The sequence below is a fragment of the Apis florea genome, unplaced genomic scaffold (assembly GCF_048593485.1).
Source record: "Apis florea isolate Af1SG1 unplaced genomic scaffold, ASM4859348v1 contig_2350_pilon, whole genome shotgun sequence".
NCBI classification, from domain to species: domain Eukaryota; kingdom Metazoa; phylum Arthropoda; class Insecta; order Hymenoptera; family Apidae; genus Apis; species Apis florea.
The window spans coordinates 1584002-1600809 of NW_028256565.1; the positions used below are offsets into that span (position 1 = coordinate 1584002).

The following is a 16808-nucleotide window of genomic DNA, read 5'->3' on the forward strand; positions in this document are numbered from 1 at the left end:
CGCGGGGAATATCTCGTTGAGCTCGGATATCTCGCGCGTATTTTCATTACAACTCGGACAAAAGTTCTCTGGGATCTCGGCTCGCGAGAGGACGCGACAGGAGTGGATTTTATTGTCGAGCTCGAGTGTTCTCGATGGTCTAATTTAAGGGTAATTTAAGGGTGGACGAGAGTTCCCTAACGCTCTCCAGATCTTCAGATTCGAATGGAGAACGGTTCGAATGATGGAAGATAAAAATTATTTCTCTTCTATTGTATCTTTTTATTGTGCGATTTATTACTTCGTTAAAAATGTGTATACAAAAATATGTATAAGAGGAAAATAATCGATATATAATTGAAAAAATATTTAAATATTTACCAATTAACTTGGATAATATTCTAAAGAAACGGATGTTGAGGGGAAAAATGCTTATTAAAAAAAAAAAGAGAGAGAGGTTGTTACGACGTGATGTTCTCGACGATCCAATAAATTATCCGATAAATATGGGCCGGATACGGGCCTGATTTAATAAAATAACGATAAAAACAATAAGTAATACTGCATACTGCACTGATCGTTCAAGCATTGAAAGGAATAAAAAAAATCCGAGCTAAAGGGAGTATAAATATTATTATTAATAATAATATTACGATATAAGTTAGATTAATTCATAAATATGGCTAGATCGAAGAATCCGCTAGTCATTTTTTCGTGGAACATATAAAAATTCATTATACATAATTAAATTTCTAATACGAAGTGATTACTTAATTTAAAAAGAAACAAAAAACTTATCGATAATTTATACAACGATTTAAATTAAAACTAGAAATTTAAAAACGCTTCTTAATAAATTTACGCAATATTTCTCAATTTTGTTGAAATGTGACCGATCAGTTTTATATTTTATTGTTTAATTTGAAACGATTGTTTCTTTTTCGTTCCTCCAACCTCCTCTTATTTTACATTTTCACGATAAGAATAACGATCGAAAGAAAAACTCTTCTAGATCGGATCAGATTTAGAATAAAATGGAAATACAGATCGGATTAAATTATAATTAGAATCGTTACAGTGATCGATCGCAAACAATTAAAGTAGAAATCACTCGTTTTCTCGTGAACACAAACCTATGCCCAAATCCAGTCACGTGACATTGCAATACTCGTTCGATTCAGACATCGATTTTTCGATCAACGACACGATCTCTTCTCTTCTCCGTCGAGATCGGTGACAAATTTTGCAAAGCGAATTAATTCGAGGCGAACAACCTTGCTGACAACGATTCGAGACGTTCCATGCGTGCAAACAATTCGAGGATCGCGCGAATGGCCGGCGACAAACTGCGTCGTTGCAATCAAGACGCGCGTACACACGAGTGCGGCGTTGCCAATCGGCTCGAAACAGGATTCGCGGCGCAACGTTGCTGTCCCAATTAGGGCGCCAATTAATTAGCAATCGAGAGAGAGAGGGGGGACGAATCGTGTCGCATCGCGGTCGTCGAAATCTCGTTAGAAGAACAATCGACCGCCTACAAAGCCACCGTTTTCTTCCAGTTACTTGTAATCAGAGCCTGTTTGCCACCACTGTTAATTGCCCTCCCTCTTCCCTGTCCAACGCTCGTTAACGACGAATCGGCCTTCGATCGCAACGTTTGCACAGAACAACAGACTCGGTCGAAAGATTTCGAATCGAGTGTCCGAGATTAAAATTATTCTAGGTGGAAAGGAAAAAAATAAAACTACTAGAACCTTTCAACGATAAAGAGAGGAAGCTTTTTTAAAGTAAAAAAAAAAAAAAAAAAATATTTGACGAAAGATCGAAGTAAAGAATGTATTTTCGTATACTTTCCAGAATTTAATCCTGGAAAAATCAAACCAAGTTGCGAACAATTTCTTTTGGAATTTCTCGAACGAATGGATTCTAAAAATTACGAATTAAAAAAATTATTTTGTAATGAATTTGACGAGCGAGAGAGAGAGAGAGAGAGAGAGAGAGAGAGAGAGAGAGAGAGAGAGTACGTCGGTAAAAGGGGCGGCGATTAACATTTTGACACGCGGATGCCTGCCGCGGTTTATTTATCACATTAGGTGGGCGGCCGGTTAAACCGATCCAAACGGAACGAGTTGCGCGACAAAGGGTGGATAGGAATGCGATGGAACAATCTGTGCACGCGCGCGCCAACAATCAATTTTCGATAAACCGACAGGTAAACGTATTTACAAACATTTATGCGTATAAATCGCGGCCGGCGACAAATTGCATCCGCCCAGTGTCACCGGAGACACCGGGGAATCGAAATGATTTAAACCCAACGAATTCGAGGATCGTCGCCCGAATCTTTCGCGAGTCGCTGCGCCATCTGTGCAATCTACGTTTTCCTTCCTTTTTTCTCTACCGAAAGTAACAACATGTTCGACGATTCCACGACATGGAAAATAATTTTTCTCGTTCACTTGGAAATTTAAAAATCGACACTATTTCTATTAAGGCATTCGTTCGTCATTCCCCCGGTTTCTCCATTTCGTCCCGATAATCTGGACTATTTTATGTCGAGAGGCGTTCGGCTATAATTCGTTCGTATTTTTTGAATTTCCCGCGCCTCGCCCGGTAATCATATATAGATATGTATATACGAGCATCTCGAGCTACAACTCGATCGATCTCTTATTGCGTCGCTCGCGAAATATTTTTCGAATAATCGTGCCTGTCTCAGAAATTTGAAAGGGATAATTATATCTTTACTAATAATAAAGTTACTTCGATATATTTATCGTTCGAAACGTAGCAATAATTGTAACGGAAAAATAATTATACATAAGCGTTTTAATAAGTAATTAATTAAAGTAACTTTATTCGAGATTTTTAACAAGTTACGATAATAATAATCGTAAACTTCTTTATCGACGAATCGATTTCTCGACTCGAAACGATTAATGAATCCCTAAACGAATTTTGAAATTCCCTAAAATAAAGCAACAATCCCTCTTTATCGATGAAAATCCAATATCCACCGTGCACGGATAATTTTCCAAAGGATCGAATCGAGGAAAAAAAGAAAGAAAGAAACGACAATCTCTCTCCTTTATTCCGAAGAATCAAAATTATCGAATAGATCGACGATTAAAAAAAAAAAAAAAGACCCAAACGCCATTATATCCACGACAACAATGATTATAATCAACCGTGAACGGGACAAATAAACCGCGACCATTGAACGACGATTCCCCCCCTCCTCGGTGATAATCGCGTAACTCGACACTCGATACACGGCGGAGGGAAGGAGAGAGAGAGAGATGGTTGAATAGAAAAGAGTCCAATGGGATGAAAAACGCCGTTGGATCCGTTTGAATCCCTTTGAAAATGAGCGGAAAGTGAGCGCGAGAATAAAGAGGAAGATGGATACGGGAGGGAGAGGGCAATGCAGGAAATGCCGCCGCTCGCTTCCACAACTATTGTTTATCCGCCGCATCCGTTTTATCGCGCGAGCCGTGATAATTGCTCTCGGTGAAAAGCCGATGGTTTTTGTCCACCGATGGGTTTTGATATTTCGACATTCGGGTCGGCCAGAATCTCTTCCGTTCCAAAATTATTGTTGTTGGAAAACGAGCGTGAACCCTGTAACCTGTCGTAATTAGTTGTGCGGCTAGAGAGGAGAGGGGAGGGGAAGGGAGGCCCCATAAATAATGCAATCGCGCGGGAGCAGAAGGTAAATTACGCGGTCTGTGCGCTCTCGATGGGACGCCTAATAAATGTTAATTACCAATTACGCGACCCCTCTTTCAAACGCCCTCCCTCTTCACCCTCCTTCCTTCTCCACCTTACCTATCTGTTCACCGTCCATTCCAATGTATTCGTGTGTCCTACAACGACGAATTGAGACTCGTGGTCGAAGAAATTCGGTGGCCAAAAACAGTAATAAGCACGAGATAGTGACTCGTGGCACTTCGTTCCACGACCAAACGTAAACAACGCGAGGCTGAGTCGTGACACTTCGTTCCAAATGTAAACAATACGAGGAGCCTGGCTCGACGCGTGACCGACCTTCTTGTTTATTGTGGTTTGGGAGTTAGCTGGTAGGACAAACGGTTAAACGGTTGGTTTACGCTTTTTCAAGGAGATTGGCACGCATGCTCTTCTCTTGACGCGCGAGAGAAAGTTCGATTTAACGGTTCGAAACGCGATGACAATCGAGGAGCGGATCGAATAAATGTTGTCCGAGCGTTTTAATTAGTTGAAAGTAACTTTATTGGAGATTTTTAAATTTATGCTTTATTTCGGGTTTTTCGACGGGTTAATGGCCGAAACTCTGCTTTAGTAATAAACACATTTTATTCCAGAAATCTCGAAAACGAACGCAAATGCATGTTCCATATGCATCTCGTAGCTTGATGAATAAAGCCTCGACGAATGATGGGGAAAATTTAATAGTCGAAGTTACTTTGATAATTTATTACTCGCGAATAATTGTAATGGTTATATGAAAAATAACTTGAAGTTAATTTTATTCGAGATTTTTAAGTTTATGTTACTTTTTCAACGGAGTTAATGCCCGGAACTCTGCTTTATACGTGCATTCTATAATTACATAATACATGTATGACGGGGAAAATTTAACAGTCGGATTTACGAGTGAAGTTACTTCGATGATTTATCATTCGAAAAGTAATAACATTTGCAGTGTCAAATTTTGAATTTTTTTAATTTTATTCCAGATTTTTAATTTATATACGTTATATACGTGCAATTACATAACACGTACAATAAACACATTTTAAACACATCTTATTCCAAAAATCTCGAAACGAACGCAATAAAATATCTTCCATCTCATCGCAGCTTGCTAAATAAAACGCTACAAACTTGCTAATAAATTTTGAAACATAATAATAATTGGAATCAAATAAATATCATTTTAACAAATAACTTTATTCGAAATTTTTAAATTATGTTTTTTCCTAACTCGAGGTTAACACTTGACTCCGACTTGGCTCTTCAGGAGATTAAAGCGAGCATAGTGTACGGAAAAACCCAAGGTGTAATCTCACATTCGGCTCGAAATAATGTCGTAAAGCGATCGGGGAGCGCCGGGTTCGATGCTCCTCGACCGTTTCGAAACTTCCGTTATAACGGCCTTTAAGCGTCCATCGAATCCATGAAAATGCAAATAGCGATAACATTCCTTCGAATCTCGATTTTATTCGCCCTCCGCGACGCGGCTCGAATAAAAATCCAATGCTATCGCACCTTTGCCCACACCTTTTTTTAATAATTCTCCATTTCCATCTCCGATTTTCCACGCACGCTTCACACGATTCTCGCTTCTCCTCGATATTCTCGCCGTGGAAATGCCATGTTACAACGACTCCGCCAAGCGATTCGTTAAACCGGGGCCATCTTAAACGGCGTCCATTTCAGATCGTGAGATTGCTTCAGATTTTAACCCTTTGCCCCCCTCGTATTTATATTTAAGGTTACCAATCGACTCGGAATTTTTTTTTTTCATACTCGATCAAAACATTTTTCTGAAAATATATTGCGAGTTAACATCGCGTTTTGGTAGAAAACAAAAATTGAAAAATACACAAATTGTATCCGCATCTCAATCCCTTGAAAATTTATATATCTTTGTATATATTTTATTATCTTTTATTTATTTATTTTATTTTATATATGCACACGCACATTTAAGCAGAAAGAAAATATTGTTGTAACAAGAATGCAATATTAATATTTATATAATAATAATACGAATGCAAAGGGTTAAAACGAACTGTTGTAACGTCTTTCGAAACCGTTGTGGCGGAGGGAAAAACGAAAATTCAAATTCGCGACTTTCCCAGGGGAAGGGAATTACAAGAGAATGTGAGCTTTTCCCCCCGAGACTTGCCGCGCCCTCTAATTCAATCGTCGTTCCACGGAAGATACGCCTATAATTTTTCTTTCTTTTCTTTTTTTTTAACAAAAAAAATCGAAAGCAACCTCGAAAATCCAGAAATATCGAAAGATAGTAAAACGAAGCGAAAAAGAAGAAGAAGAAGAGAAAGAAAAAACTTAAATAACGATTATCCAACGTAATCGGCAAGTATCTAATAGAAACTTTCGTAACTTTCGTTGCCAATCGCGAAACCGTAATCCCTCCTCTCTTTTCGACCGTTGCTCGCGATATCTCCTTTGTCGAGTGGAGGGGAGGCGAAAGAGAGAGAAAGAGGATCGAAGGATCCATTCGTCAGGAGAATTTCTTTCGAGGAAGTAGACGCAGCACGAGTCACGGGCAAATAAGGAGAGGGAGCGCGACGAGTGTTTGAGCAACGGACACTTCTCCATTCCCCCACTCCTCCTTTGGACTTCTTTCCCAACTTCTTTCTTACGGGGACACGCAGGCTTCGAAGAGACAAGAATTTAGTGGAGTGGTTTAGTCGGGAATATAGGGAAAGATAGATGAGGTTAGGGCGAGTGGAGGAAACTGTTTCGTGGAGGAAAAGTATTACTCGAATATGCGCGGATATTGAATGTCTGTAATGTGAATCAGCCAAGTCAAGATCGATAAACGATACGTTTATTCAACACTGGATTCTTTTATTATAAAATTATAAGCGCGATACGTGAAATTAAATGAACGCTTATTTTTCAGAAAGCGTTTATATATTTATATATGTAAAATCGTAGATTTCTCAACGTGTTATTTTATTTATGATCCGTAGCAGTATATTTTTGGAAACAACTATTTTCAATGTTTAAAAGATATAATAAAATTTTAGAAAGTAATTACGGCTCGACGAATTCGAGGAAATTTTGAAGATTTGGTTAATCGGAAAAAACGTTGCCAAATTTCTTCAAAAAAAGAAACTTTCTTACATACATATTTATTAATATTCTGTATTATTATTTTGTACGTATTGATTTGTTTATGATATAAGCTGTGCTTCGTCTTTATTTCCATTTATTTCTTCTTTTTTTTGTTTTAATTAACGAGTCTGACGCGCCTGTCATGAATATCGATCTTTGTTTCATTTTTTTTGTAAGGATGTTTAAAATTACTTATTTACATTAACTTTACTTACCAAATTATTAACGCGTCGATGAAATTTTTGAATTAAAATTTCTACCTTCTTTCTTCTTCTTTTTCCTCGATCAATTTCCTCATTGTTTCCGTGGCAATTTTGTTTTAGAAACGCGGTGCGATTTCTAAAGATGTGATGGAGAGTTTCTCAGGCATTGACGTGAGATTTTTGTGAAACTTGTATTATTATCGTCTTTCTTTTTCCCTTTCTTTCTTTCTTTCTTTCTTTTCATTTATGCGTAAAAGAGAATTTTTACATAAAAATAATCGTTCTTTCTTTACAAAACTCAAATTACATTTATTTCGCGCGAAATAAAAGGAATTCCCGCGAGTACGTGTTTCAACTTTTTTTCTTCCGATAAAATCGTAAACAAAATCTTATTTATCTTCGATAGAGAGATGCTTACAATGAGAAAAAAAAAAGAAATTGTACGTACTCATCGGTCTATAAACGTGATCAAACGTGATTAAAGCAATTTTCTCATATTATCTCATACACGTTCGAATTGATTAAAAACTGTCATACGCTTTTTATCATTCATTGCCAACTCCGTATCGTCTAATTACACGCTTCGCGTAAGAAATTTCAAAGAACAACGTCGTTCCATCCTCTTTCATCTTTCGACAGACCTTTCGAATTTCAAAAATCGTGTCCATCCATGAAACGATCGTTCGAAATAAAATAAAAATGTTCGAAGAAGCGCAGTTACTAGCACTTCCGCTAGATGGCTCGTTAGATCGTCGCGTTTCGCGCTTACGGATTCAAGATCCGTTAGAATATAAGTTTAACCAGAGTCCATTCGAACTTAGTCGATCGTGGATCCTCTTTGCGGCCCGTTGTCGCTCTTCTTAAAATTCACCCATTAATTGACATTCCTTCGAAAGAATATGCTTTTTCGATTATTTTTCCTCCTCCAAAATATTTCATATTCGCACGTAGGATCGAAATTATATCGAGGAAATATCGAGAATATATAAGAATCACAAAATTTCCTTCTCCATATAATCTAATCGCATCGCCAAATCCAAAACCAATAATCTTAGTATCGATCGTAATTATTAATTATCTCGAGTTCAACTTGAAATCCATCCATATCCATAGAAAAAGAAAGAGAAACTAAAATCTCTCTCGAGCCACAGAAACAGACTTTTCTGTTATTCGCTATGTTATCGCGAAGCGTGTTTCAACTCGGCTAATGGTTGATCAACATACGCATGCGCCAGACGCTGGAATATTCCCTTAGCAGAATCGTAATCTTATTGGACGATCTTGGCTCGAGAGGAAAGGTTTAACGATTTCGCGATCTCTATTTATCGCGGGTTTAGCCGCCGCATTAAAAACGTGCACAGTGCTCGAGAAAGATGTTCAGTGGTCGCGTTTACGTCTCACAATTCGAGTTGCTTCGAAACAGGGTATTTATAACTTCTAAACACGCTTGTGCTTTCAATCACACTTTGGAATCAAACAACGTTATACAGAATATAATAATACGATATAATTGTACGATAATAATAACCGTTAATACATCTTTTCTTATTTTTCGTCATTTTAAGGGAAAAAATCTGTTCAAATTAATCTAAATAAACAAAAAAAACAACCAAGTATACCTTTGTCTGTCCGTTGTTGGAAAAAAAGTGAACTATCTTTCTTCGGCCAACTTTATTCGCTGTCAATATTCGGAACAAGCGTTTCCAAATTGATTTGCCATTTTTTTCTTTTTTATCATCGAGAAATCTTTTATCATGAGAAACGAACGATAGAAACGAAATATCGACGCTACGTTTCCAGTGAGAAAGATACTCGATATGCGATAACTCATACAATACAGACTGTAGTTGCGAAAGGGTTAACGAAGAATGGAAATTTTTATTGGAGGAGGAATCGAGGGATACTGTTACGCACGATCGATGGAGAAGACGAAGCGTTCCTTCTTTCGACCAGTTGGGGATACATTTTTCAGCCGCGATACTTGCTCTATTTTCTTCTTCTGCTTGCTTGCTTTATATCGGATCGGTGGAATAGGAGAAAGTTGGGAACAGCGATAAATCGAAGGTCTGAGGGATTTTTACGGAAGCCGATAAGTCGAGAGTCGAGATTGGACAGAGAGAAAGAGAGACGAAGATCGTCGGATCGGTTTCGTCCGACGCAAGCGTATCTTTGTTATTTGAGAGTGGAATAATTATATATAATTTATTTTTAATTTCTAAATCTCCATATTTGAGAATGAACGAATTGACAGGGTAGCGTCTTTGATTTAAGAAAAATTATATATAAATTATTTTAAATTTCTACTGATATTTATCTAAAAACGAAAGAAGAGAAAAGATAAAGATTTTTAAAGTCTTTAATCTCGAATAGAAAAATTATATATTTTAAATTTCTAAATATTTCTTTAGATATTTTTGAGAACGAAGGGATCGATGGATAGGATAGGATAATCGAAAGAAAAAGAGAGAGGGAGAAAAGATAAATCGCTATTTTCTGTTCTCATGCCGTTTAATAATAATAATAGTCTTGGTATCGTTATTCATAAAAAATACTTACAAGTATTCGAGTTGGTTAACTTACGCATCGAGTCAACGAGAGGTTGCCGCTGTGCCCCTCGCCGCGAGAAGGAACACCGTCGAGAAAAGCAACGACGAACGTACAACAGTTCGAGTATGTTCGCGATGACACGAAAATACGACGCCTGGCTCCATCTCTAAGCGAACGACAACGTTAATTCTGAACGAAATAAATCGAACGACGACCCCAATCGAGCCCGATGATTCGTTCGTTCTTGAAATGTCAACTACTACGACGAAAGAAAGGAAGATCTGGTGGAAAAAATGTCGCTGGATCATCAGGGTGTGCGCGTATCGTGTACGGGAAATTAGATCCGTCAAATTTTCATCGTGGTTTATTAAAACATTATCGACAGAACGGTCCATAACAGAAACGGAAGAAACGGATAAAAAGGAATAACTCCCGAAGCGACGTGCGCGCCGATTCCATCAACCGCGCTACGTCAATTTTCGTCAAATCGAGTATTCAGAAGTGTCTTCGCGCAAATGTTTGCCACGCTTGTCTCACAACTGTTTTCAGCGAAAATGAAACTTCGCCCTCGATTCGAAACCCGAAAATGAAAATTGAAATCGCGAATCGAAGGATTCGAACGATTCCCTCTTTTTTTCCTCGTTCGAGAGAAAATACACACAGGTATAATACACACGTGTCAATGGATATCTATATTTTCCTTTCGTGGTTTAAAAATTTGCTAAAAAGAAGGTCGGTATACGAATATTTACGAACAGGGATCTCGATGATCTTTCTAATGCGTCCTCAAGGTCATCGTTGTTTCGTTAAACTCAAATGCGAATAGAACGCCGTGTTGTATCGAATAAATATTTCTCTCTTATCAAGACATTGTTTTCGCTTCGAATCGAACAAAAACTTCGATCGTACTTCGAGGAAGAAAAATCATCGAGTGATATATTCGGCTTGGCTACGAATAATCGGCCAAAAACGTTAGAATATTTATATAGGGATATTTTTTCTAACGTCCAAAAAAAAAAATAAAGAAAAAAAAAACACACGAACCGGCAATATTTTTCCATGCAACGGAAGACGGACAGGCTCTCGAGAAATTCGAGAACGCGCTCGCGCGCGGAGATAAGCTCGAAAACGTTTCAACGATAAAATACATATATTACACTGTATGTACACGTATCGCGGTTTCGAGAGGGAAGGGACGTATAACTCGCCGGACTATCGCGGCTATTTTTTTTTTTTTTTTTGCACGGCGACGTGCCGATCGAACCGATCGTTTTTTTCTCCCCTCCCCTCCCCTCCCTTCCCCTCCGGATTTTTGCGACGCTCGAGAATTCGAGACATCCCCCTCCACGAACGAAAATATTTTCACGTTCACGGATTTTCGATCATTTTTTTCAAATCCGCGCGGGATTTTCAAAATCCCTGACGATTTTTCCTTTCTCCTTTCTTCCCTTTTTTTTTTTTCGTTTGTTTCGCGCAGGGACAAAAAAAAAATGCTCGATACACGGATGACGGATCGAATCCACCTCCTCTCTTTCGACGTTCGTTTCATCTTGAATACCACTTTATATCCTTTCGAACGTCGTGTCAACGATAAAAAAAAGAAAAAAACGAAAGTTTCTTCTCTCAAAAGAACTCGATCACCATCGTCTCGATGATACATGAACACGGTTAGGGAACAAAATATTCATTTCCAAATGCGTACGTATAAAAACGCGTGTACGTTGAGTGGCGGAGCGAAACAACAACGCCACTCGAAGAAAAAGGACGAATCGAAGGCAAGTTGGAAGAAGCCAACAAGAACAACAAGAAAACAAGGAAGAAAAAGGTTTTCCCTTCCCTTCCTGGACACCAATATCTCCTCCCTCCTCCTCCTCAACGTATTTCGACTCGAGTCACCTGGAGGATCCAGGTGAAGGACGAGATTCTCGCCAACTCTCCTCGCCTCGTTGACGGTGATCGATCGCTACGAGCCTCGAGCATTCCCCTCCTGCTCCTCCTCCTGCTCCTCCTCGTCCTCGTTCCGTGGAAGCATGGTCGCGAGCTCGTACTGAAGGCTTCTCGGTATATCGAGTTGGAACGCCTGTCGATCGTGGGTGAGGCGCCGCTTGATGGCCCTCAGGGAGAGCTCGCGGAGAGTGTAGACGGGCAGCGTGATGTACACGCTGGTCCTCTCGTGCCTTTGGGGCAGCTCGCTTCGCCGGAGGTCGCGATACCTGGCGAACCAAGGCTCCGGGAAGAACACGTCCCTTTGGTTCACCGTGTACCTGGAAGAAACCGTGCTGCGTCCATCCTCGTTTCGTTCGCCTATTCTCCATCCGAACGAACGAATAGAGGAGGGGGAAGAGAGATTTCGATCGATCCAATTCGCGCGAAATATACTTATTTTTCACCTTCTCTTACTATACCTCAGTTTCTTCTTAACGAATAGAAATAATTTCGTTATTTAACACGTTCGTCGGCCAGCGTGATTCAATTGAGCTTCTCACGGGGCCGAAATGTTAGTGTCGAAAAGTTTTAGTATTTTTATTTTGTATATTTTAAAATAAAATTCTTAGTTTTCGTTAATCATCTGTAATATCAAGATCAGTTGTTTTCAATGCTTCTTCGCTCCCTGCTTCGCCCGTTTCAACCGTTCGAAGACTTTTCAAAATCGATCTTAAGTATTCCGGTGGTAAATATAAGCTTCTAATAGGTTGCTGTCCAACTTCGACTCGGTTCTGTATTATCGATAGAAATTCGTAACAACACTCTCCTACGTCACCGCATACGATATAATTTTAGATTTAAAGATTCGCCAACGGATCATCATACTTGTCTTCTGCGATTCCAATGTATTCCACTAAATTCCTTTTAAAATTCCGCTTTTCCACTCGTACGTCGCCATCCTACATTTTATTATTATACGTACATTTACTAATGTACAAATATACGTATTTACATTAGTTAATATATGTATAATAGTACTCGGTCGGTAACCTTCTTAAATATAAATACGATTCCAAATCTCATTTTTCTTGAACAAAAAAACGTCACCTATATTTGGACGACGAACGTGTTAATAACGAAAAATCGAGCTCGTCCTCGATTTTTATCGCCACGGATGGATCGCGATCACTATCCAACTCGACGTAAAAAGAATCTAAACACCATTCGACGATATATTCCACGCTTTGTAAGATTAATATAAAGAGCTTGGGAATTTGTTCGTGAATGTTGTCGATGTTTCAAAAAAATCGAACGTAAATAAATATTATCGTGGCAATTCGAGTTACCGTTGGAGCGCAAAGAATGTAATTCATTCCGCAAAATCCAAAAGTAGAAGAGTCTATACAACGATTCGAGGAGGATCTCGCCCTACCTGTCCCTGGTCTCTTGGTCGACGAAGATCCACGGATGGGTGACGAACGTGTCGATATCGAGGCAATCGCCCGGCGAGAGGGCGCCGTAGCTCACCGCCTGGCCCTGGTAATCGATCCAGTAGAGGACCACGTTGTGCAGCGTCCTGTTCACGAACTTAACGAACGATCTGTGCACGTTGTTGATCGAGCGGAGCAGCGGCTCTCCCTCGCGGGCCCCGTCTTCCATTCTTCCTTCCTCCTTCCTCCTCCACCCCCCTGCCGCGCCACCTCCTCTCCTCCTACCCTCGTCTCGCCGCGACAAAGACTGAAAACAGAAAAATCAGAAAGACGGGACGGCGTTAATCGACCACCCACAATTTCTTCGAGCGACAAATCGATTTTCCTCGATTCGAGGAGAGGAAGAGATTTTTTTTTTTTAAATATTTATTATTCGATTCCAGCGCGTGGATCGAGGCGAGGGAGGAGGATTGGCACTCGCGTGAGACTTTTTCCTCGCAGTTTCGAAGTTTTTAACTCTCGTTAAAAAAAACTGATTCGGATGGGAGAAGAGAACTGCACGGGATGATGTTGTTGGAAAATGTTGACGGAGAGAATAAATCCAGCAAAAGTTGAAACGGCCTCGCGAGAATAGAATAATTATTCGTTTAAATAATATCGGGCATTATCTCGAAGCGATCAATCAAACGGATAATGATAATCGAACGTGACATGTGAGAAACTCGTCACACGTGTTTGCATTCTCTTGTTCTGTATATTTATAGAAATTTATTATTCTTATTATCTTATTATCCATTCTTGTTCTATATATATGCATATATGAGAACGTGAATGTGAGAACAAGTTATTGGGATTTATTAGTTCAAGATGAGTTTTTCGTTATCGAGAAATAACGAATAAAAAAAGATGCTTTATTGCTTTGTTATTAAAATATCTCGCGAAACAACGATGTAGATTCCTTAATTATATTCAACATATTTTCTTTCTTCATGTTATGTATCGTATTTATTCGTAATGGAATATGATCACAAAAGAATATGATCTGTTTTTCGTCTCCATTGTTTTTTCGTCTCTTTTTGTCACGATCTAATTAGTTCGAGAACGAATATCGATTTCCCCTCGAGAGAGGAGATAAATTGATCGAGAGCAGAGAATCGAAAAAATTTCTTTCCACATTCACTGACAATCGAATCGAAACGTCGAGACGTTAAAAAAAACTCGGTGAATTTCGATTTCTAATTAAATATAATAACTTCTTGAATATCGATTTTCCCCACGAAACACGAGACGAGATAAATTAATTATTGAGAGCGGGGATCCGAAGATCCAAAAATTTCTCTCCAAGAAGCAACGATTCAAAAATATTATCAAAATACCACGCGTTAATATTCAATGCTTAACATCGAAAAGCGTCATCGAGAGGATTCCAATGTAAAAGAAGAAATTCGATGAAATTTCGTTCGTGTTGAATTTCTAATTGATCAGAACGAATTCTTAAATATCGACTTCCCATCAAAAGACGAGACGAGATAAATTAATTATTGAGAACGGAGATTTGAAGATTTCTGTCCAAGAAGCAACGATCGATATCGAAATGCACTCGTATGTCGTATATAAATATACGTATAATATAGTTACATTCTAGGGACTTGTTACTCGATCGATAACCTTTTTAAATATAAATACGAGTGCAGATTAATATTCAATGCTCCAGAACATTATACCATTTCGATCCACAGACGACAGAATCTCGAGTCGAGTTCGAAACCCGATAATCTTTCTCATCGAGAGAGTTGCACAGGGAAAAAAAAATTTTGCTATAGCGTTTTCGATTTCTTTATCGATCGAGGAGAAGGCGCTCGGTCGGAAAGGAAGGAAGGTTTCGCGAGGATTCCTCGGTTTTTCAATTAAATTTTCAACGACAAAGGGATGGCGAGCCGTTGTCGAAAAGCGGAAAATCGATTGCCTGCGTATGGGTGGCATTATCAAACAGAAACGCGAGTGTCCTAGCGTTTTCAAGCTTTCTCTCTTTTTTTTTCACGGGGAAAAGCCGTAATGGAGTTTCGACGTTCTCCGCCATTGTTTTGCCGTTTTATAAGCCGATGAGAGCGCCGACAGAGGGGGGGAGGCGGCGATTTTACACGATACAACATCTACAATTTTGTTATTCGCGGTGATTAAACATCCACTCTCTTCTTTCCATTTTTTTTTTTCTCTTTTAATCGAAGCGATTTCGAGGCATCGAGAATGTTCAGTCGATTAATTAAAAGACGATACTTGATTCCGAATATATATTTTTAACGAGCTTTTGTATGCCTCATTCTTTCGAAACTGAAAATTAAATGCTTTAAAATAAATCCAGGAATAACAGCATATTTTTGGCTTCGTCGAAAAGTTGGCGCGCTATGACATTAGCCTTCCACTTTGACGTTAACTCGAATGAAATTCTCGCTGGATCGAAGACGAAGAAAAAGGAAAAATCAAGCCAAGCTCCGTATTCCGACGGTGAACGATCCACGTAATAATTTCCCCTTCGACAGGTCGTAAAAATATTCTATTCGAGACTCTTTCGTTAAAACTCGTCTCTTTCTTCTGCGTCTGCCCCATCGAAGACACGACATGAAGGAACGAAAGTGGCGAATCAGGGACGACAGAGAGAGCAAGGACTTTATTCTCTTACATCTATGCCGATTTATCGCTTCGTGAACAACCGAGATTACAACCTGACTAGGATTGCACGAGCTCGCGTAATGAAGATCCTCGTTAATTTCGAACGTCTTCGTGCTAAATTTAATCCGAATGTACTATTCTCACGCTTCGAGAATCGGTCGATAAGTTAAAGAAGAAATTTAATAAAATTGCTTGGACGCAAGCGCAGATGCATAATAAGCGTGCGAAGAATACAAACGAAAGCAATGGTTGGAAGTAAAGTGAAAGAAATTAATTCGAATGTGCCATTCTCGAAAATCGGCCGATAAGTTAGAGGAATTAAATAAATTTCGTAAGATTGCAAGCGTAATAATAAAGCGTGAGAAGAATACAAACGAATGCAATGGTGTCGAAAATGGACGGCGAACGAAAAAGAAAAAAAAAAAAAAAAGATGGCGCGAAAGAAATTAATACGACACGCGGGAAGTGAAAAATGATCGGTCGCAACACGTTCTTCTTGGGAAATGATTCTTTGCGGACGAGTCATAACTAAGGATAGGAGAAGATAAATGAACGAAGTTAGGGAAGATGAGAAATAATTGTGCGGCGTAATACAACTCGAAAGAAATTCCATGATCTATTCTCTCGTGATTCGATCAATTTTTTTCAACCACCGCTGTTTCGCTTGCACGCGAAAAATTCCTTTACTATTATTCTCAACCGTTTGAAAAAGAAAGAAAAAAAAAATTTCTCGATCGCAAAATATTTCGAACGAATAATTATCAAAGAAAAAAGGATTATTCGTATCGATCGACAATGATTTCGTTATCCTCGTCTTCCATCGTCCACTTTTCCTCCTCCTTCCTTCGCCGATCATGAATTAAACATCTCTCAAATGGCCGATTATTCCGACGCCAGCAGGAGAAATTGCGCCTAAAAGCTACGCGTGTACGTTGCATAACGCGAACTGCAATTACATTCGAGAGAGAGAGAGAGAGCGCGCCAAAGGAGAAAACTTGGAAACGTCCAAGTTAAAGTTATCTGGCGATTGTTTTCCTGGGGTCAGAGGAGGCCAATGTTTACGACCGCGGTCGCGATTCGATCACGGTTCACTCGAGGGATTACGTCGGTGTATCGAACAAGGAATTTATCCAACTTTCTCCCCGAATCTCTCTGTCTGGGTAAAAGCGAATCTTTTGAAAGTAACAGTTATAACACGGCG

General features: G+C 39.2%; 1 protein-coding gene across 4 annotated transcripts in view; it reads right to left on the reverse strand.

Annotated features, from left to right (window-relative positions):
* Positions 1-16808, reverse strand: part of PH4alphaEFB (prolyl 4-hydroxylase subunit alpha-1) — a 292581-nt gene that overhangs the window by 208623 nt on the left and 67150 nt on the right. The window contains exons 2-3 of one of the 4 annotated variants that reach the window (XM_003696334.4): positions 12940-13244; positions 9524-11845 (exon numbers count right to left, since the gene is read on the reverse strand). The exons of the other annotated variants lie outside the window; for them this stretch is intronic. Of the exons in view, the coding sequence (XP_003696382.3) occupies positions 11545-11845; positions 12940-13244 (606 nt within the window). The 3' untranslated portion in view covers positions 9524-11544. Of the gene's footprint in view, positions 1-9523; positions 11846-12939; positions 13245-16808 lie in introns of those variants that run through there. 4 annotated transcript variants of the gene reach the window in all.